The 6,000-nt window shown below is 38.1% G+C and overlaps 1 protein-coding gene across 1 annotated transcript in view; it reads right to left on the minus strand.

Annotated features, from left to right (window-relative positions):
- AGK (acylglycerol kinase) overlaps nt 1-6,000 on the minus strand; it is an 84,241-nt gene that overhangs the window by 25,782 nt on the left and 52,459 nt on the right. The window contains 2 exon segments of the mRNA XM_012649786.1: nt 2,298-2,367; nt 5,505-5,599. Coding sequence (XP_012505240.1) covers nt 2,298-2,367; nt 5,505-5,599 — 165 coding nt within the window.

Here is a 6,000-nt window from a genome sequence, read left to right on the forward strand (position 1 = left end):
TTATTGTATGCTAGAAGATCAATGGCAATTTAAATCACTTTGATCATGACCAATGAGGTTATGGTGGAGAATCCAGATATCAATGCATGAAGAAGAAAGGAAAATAAAAGGCTGCAAGCTCATGGGTTCACCAACCATAAATATGCACAGAGCAAACTCTATATAACTAATAGTGACTTTTTAGGATTAAAGTATAGAATCATGACACAGTTTGGACCCTTCTTTCATAAAGATCAGGAAACATGAATGAATATAAAATGTTCATCCTAAATGTAGCTATTCTAAGGCCAAATGTGAGTAAAGTACACAGGAATCACTATTTATAAGATTATTTAACTTCATGGCTCTGCCTTCTTAGGAATTTACCCTTTCCAGGAAAACAAAAAAGAGAGTTTATATGAAGGAATAGCTACACAACTACTGTCCAAGTGAGAACATCTGTTTTTTAGGAATTAATTCTTTTTTAAGAGAGAAACCCGATCAAGAATCGAGAATGGCTATTGGGAGCTGGGGAGCCAAGATGGCTGACTACAGACATGACTTGTCAGATCGTCCTGGCCAGAAGGTAGAAAATCGGACTGAGGAGAGCAGAAAGCAGTTGCAGCTCAGGTGTGGATCACTGGGAGAGACAACAGAGATGTCTGGGGACCCCACCGAGAAAAACTGTGAGGCTGAAAAAGAAGAAGACAGAGAGAAGACAGCAGTGCAGACCAAACCCAGAGAAGCTCAGAGCCCAGTGAAAGGGTAAAGGGGGTTGCCCCTCCCCCGCCTGGGTGCCTTTGATGCACAGTGGGCCACAGCATATATTGGAGGCGCTTTCACCCGCCACGAGCCCAGGCATGGTAGCTAAATAGGAATAGCAGGTGAACCAGGAAACCCAAGGAGTTTGGGTGTTCAAAAGGGACACCCCACAGGAGAGTGTCATGAGAGACCGGAGTGCTGGATTTCTTACCTAGAAACTTCCTTCTCTGCACCTCCTGCATTCGTGGCATCAGAGAAAGTAATTTTACCTTGGGCTGGCTGGTAGCCACAGCCCCTCCCTCATTGCAACCACAAGAGTACTCTGAATCAAGAAGCTCACAAATGGCTGCTGCTTCTCTACGGCAGATGCACATTCCCAGCAGAGCCCACAGTGGACAGCAGGGGGCCACCACAATTTGCGGGCTGGATGGCCCAGGTGTCCCCTGGACAGGAGACTGGTGCAGGGAGACACAGGGAATAGGTCTTGGGCCTGGACTTGGGTGGCAAGGAAGTCCCCGTGGACATGTTGTGGATGGTTTTGATTTTCTATCCAGACCACTAAAACTTTCTCCATATCGGCAATAAGGCTGTTTCACTTTCTTATCATTCATGTGTTCAGTGGAGTAGCACTTTCAATTTCCTTCAAGAACTTTTCCTTTGCATTCACCAACTTGGCTACCTGGCACAAGAGGCCTAGCTTTGGCCTGTTTCAACTTTCAACATGCCTTCCTCATTAAGCATAATCATTTCTAGCTTTTGATTTAAAGTGAGAGATATGTGACTCTTCCTTTCACTTGAAACACAGGCCACTGTAGGGTTATTAATTGGCCCAATTTCAGTATTGTTGTGTCCCAGGAAATAGGAAAGCCCAAGGAGAAGGAGAGAGGTGGAAGAACAGCCAGTCAGTGGAACAGTCAGAATACACAACATACATCAATTAAGTTTGCCAACTTACATGGGTGCAGTTCGTGGTCCCCCAAAACAATTACAATAGTAACATCAAAGACCACTGATCACAGATCACTACAGCAGATGTACTAATAATGAAAAAGTTTGAAATACTGCAAGAATTACCAAAATGAGACACGGAGACACAAAGTGAGCACATGCTCTTGGGAAAATGGCACCAATAGACTTGCTTGGTGCAGCACTGCCACGAACCTTTAATTTGTAGAAAACAGTATGTATGAAGTACAATAAAGTGAAGCACAATAAAATGAGGTATGCCTGTATAACAAAGAAGTCAAGAGATACAGTCTAAAACCAATAAATCAAAAAGTAGCATCATATGCTTAATGCTACTAAACTGTATACTTAATGATTACAATACTAAATATTAAGTACAATTTTTTAAAAGTAGGATCATAAGCATATTAATTAGTAATAACAACTAGAATTAACAGGTAAAAATATTTTTCTCTGGGGAGTAATACTTGGGATAGGAAGAGAAGAAGGACTGTTTTCATTATAATCTCATTTGAATTGCTACGTTTTATTTTTTAAACACACATGTATTACTTTGATGATGTTTTCAAAATCTGAAGAAAATATTTTACCTTGATCTGCAAGACATCAAGTGGAATGGTCTCTCCTTTCACAATGGCAAGTGTAGCATCTGTAATATGTCTAAAAGAGAATGAGAAGGAAATGACCATGTGAAAAATAAGCAACACCTTCTTCCCGCCTCTTTCTCTCTCTCTCTCTCTCTCTCTCTCTCTCTCTCTCTCTCCTGCCCAGAGTACTAATAGTTGGGTCAGGAAAAAGACAGTGTTTTAAAATTGTCCGAGAAAGCAGAACAAAGGAATAAAAAAGAATTACTGATACAAATATAGTGGAAGACTATGATACAGACTCAAAAAGGCGGCTTTGATAAAAAGCAGTTTATACAAGGTACCAATCATTTATTTATTTAGCATTTATTGAGTCTCTACATTGTGCCTGACTCCTATTTACCACTGAAGTATATGATGCTGAAATAACCACTTTTTATTAATTGTAGGAAATTCAGCCACTTCAGAAAACAATATTTCCTTTTAGTCTAACAGAAGAATAAAGGACAGGACTTGTTGTAGTTGTCTTAGCAAAATATAATCCAGAACCCAAGACTTATTTCACTTATTTTCCAGGATTACTAGGACGTACTTCATTTTAATTGCTGATTTCTTGTTTGAAGACATGAGACTGTTCTTACCTACATTCTGATAGTCATTTGAAAAGGCTACAGGTAAAAAAAAAAAAAGTATTCATCCAAAGGCACGGACTATTGACATCCATCAGGGCGTGTGAAACTATGTCCCGACTTAGAAGCAGTTCTGGAGTTTCAACTTAATTAGATCGAATGTTAAACACACGTGAATACACAACAGATAGTCAACAAAAGAAATACTAAATCAACTAGTGGCTAAACAATAAGATATTTGTTCTTGAAGCAGAAAGAATGAGCGGACCCGCATCAGACAGCTTCCCGGCCCTTCCTGGAACTCGTCTGCGGTACAACTTGAGATACTTTAAAATCCCAAAAATATACACATTAACTCAAATTCTTGGACTAAATTCTGGGTTCACTAGTAAGCAAGTTGAAACTATTATTCTCTCTCATATTTCTCTATCAACACATTTTTATCCTCTTTTCCCTCCAATACAGATGCTACCTGGGAAGTAGGTAACATTTTAGAATTTGAAATTCAGTTTAGGAGAAAGCAACTAGCACACTCATAGGTTTAGATTAATTTGATATGAATAGATTAGTTCTGAAGGAAGCTATTAGAAAGGCTCCTAAAGCACCACATTTATTCTGAACAGTACTTAGCACATTGAGAGGTTTAGTAAGTGCCTTTGAGAGACTGACCTTAAATAAAAAAGAAAAAAACTATAACAACTCGAAAAGCCTTTTTATATTAAATTTTCTTTCTAAATCGCTTGGCAGAAGACGGCTAAAATGCAACCTTAAATTTATCATTCTCTAGCCAGTAACTGAAAGTTCTAAATAAAGCTGCACAGTAGCATGGAACAGCACTTTCAGAATTATTTACCTGCAACATTCCAAATTCAAGATTATTTTTTCTTCCATAGTAATTATGGTACAACAAATCTTGACAGCAGCATCAAAAGCAAAGCCTTGTTCTTTTCAAATAGCCTTAGGCACCGGCCATGTTAAGAGGCCTACAAAATCCTGAACCTACGACAGACTTACTTGGTTACCTAAGAGCCCTGGGGCATGCTTATAAATTAAGTTTTATAAATTTTTAGGTTATAAATAGAAGCAGCAACAACAGTTTAACTACAGAGGAAAATCATCTCCCCTAAAACTGAAGGCTTTCTCTGACCCTCAGGGTTGCCACACTCTGTGTTAAACTAGCTTTCAGACAGGCAAGGGGTTCTCCAAGGAAAATGATCTATGCCTGTATCACTGACATGTTATTTGGAATATTGGCTAAAGCAGTTCAAATAATCTAAACTGACGTAAGGGGAAAAAAAGCCCTCTAATGTAACCAAGACCCGAACCAGATACGATTTATCTTGGAGAAGCAAAAATGTGAGTAGTTCACTGTCATTATCTATTGCCCCTCAGAAACTCTAAACTGGGCATAAAAAAGTATGGCCAACTGAAATGGCCTCCCTATTTCTGAGGCCTCAGGATGGTTGGTGAATAGCTGAATGGTCCCCATCATGTTAAGGTTTGAAGCATGAAAGATGTTTGAATGAAGGGCTGATATATATCCATGTGCATGCCTAGTGTTTTGATATATGGAACAAGGCTCTTATAAAAAATTATTAAAAGATATAACAGTTGACTCCTAAAATTACAACAGCAAAAATAAATCCACAAAAACCATCCTAATCGAAGAATTCCAAAGTAGGAAAAAAAATCCTTAACCAAAACAGAAAATCATTTATTATTATCGATTCTAGAATGTTATAACTAGAAAAGTCATAAGAAAATTTTAATTAATTCATTCAACAAATATTTATTGACTTCCTCCAATGTGTAACAAAGCTTACAGACAACTAGATCTCGCAGACATCTCTCCATTTATTTAGGTCTTCTTGACACTATTTGTTTAAGATAATATTATTAATCACTATCAAAGCCAGGACTCAAATTCAAGATTCCTGTCTTCTTGAAAAGGTAGAGCTTTGTTTACATAGTGCTTTCCAGAAAAAAAGAACAACAACAACAACAATTTGCCTGACTTCTGAAGACACTGTTAGACTCACAGCAATTTAATTTAGATGTCGGGGCTACACTGCTTTCCCTTTCTACTTTGTCCACACTGCCTACCACTTTAGGTAATCTCAAAAGGCTGTAACTACATTTAGTTGTTTTAGCTATTTATATTATCAAGATAATGAGGCCAAGGCTACTGGTTCAGTCTTCAAAAGGGACTTGATATCTGTCATCATGTATACTTAAAGCAAACAAATGATCAGTGCAAATATGTCTTCACTGAAGAATCTTACAATGTAAAAGCACAAAAACAGTTTGGGTCAAGGATACTACCTTCATAACTGACAAAAGGACATCAAGTATTCCCTTCCATACCTGACCTGGAAAGTGATTATTAGATTATCAGAGTCCCACAACCCAACTGGGAAACTTCCCAAGGAACTGAAAGGTTGAACTCTGATCTAGGTCCTCCTCTTAATTATTTGATGTTTTAGGCTATCAAAACTCAAAAAAAAAAAATTATATCATACATGTAAACTTTTCATTCCCAGTCTTGCCCACCCACGAATGCTAAAACCCCACATTGACAACCTACTGGACTTTGTTTCCACTTTCGGCAAAGAGGGTATGACTCAAACTACTGGTCTGTCCCAGTGGGATAAATCCAATGGGAATCTTACTGAAGGTAGCCTGGGGGGAAAAAAAAAAACAAGAAAGTTTTATTGTTATGGTCAGAAAATCAAGCTTAACGGAGAGGCACAGGTGTGTCCACTATGACAAAGTAAATGACCTTGAATCTGCCTCCCAATCTCCTTTCCCACATCCCCAGACCAGCTATAAAAAAAAAACTAAGGGAGCAGTTTCTAAAATGATACAGTCGATGAAAACAAAATGACCTAGAATTTGGAAGAAATATTTAAGTACTCATTAAGCAACTGTTTGAAAGAAATTTGATTAAGATAATGAGGGTCTTAAAGACATTAGAGCAGTGCATTCGTGCAACAGAGACTGTATTATGTTGTCACCCTTTGAAAAAGCTGCAGATAAAATTCAACTAAAAATGTCTACCATTTGTACAGTGACAAATGACA

Source organism: Propithecus coquereli, unplaced genomic scaffold (genome assembly GCF_000956105.1).
Source record: "Propithecus coquereli isolate 6110/MARCELLA unplaced genomic scaffold, Pcoq_1.0 Scaffold302, whole genome shotgun sequence".
NCBI lineage: Eukaryota > Metazoa > Chordata > Mammalia > Primates > Indriidae > Propithecus > Propithecus coquereli.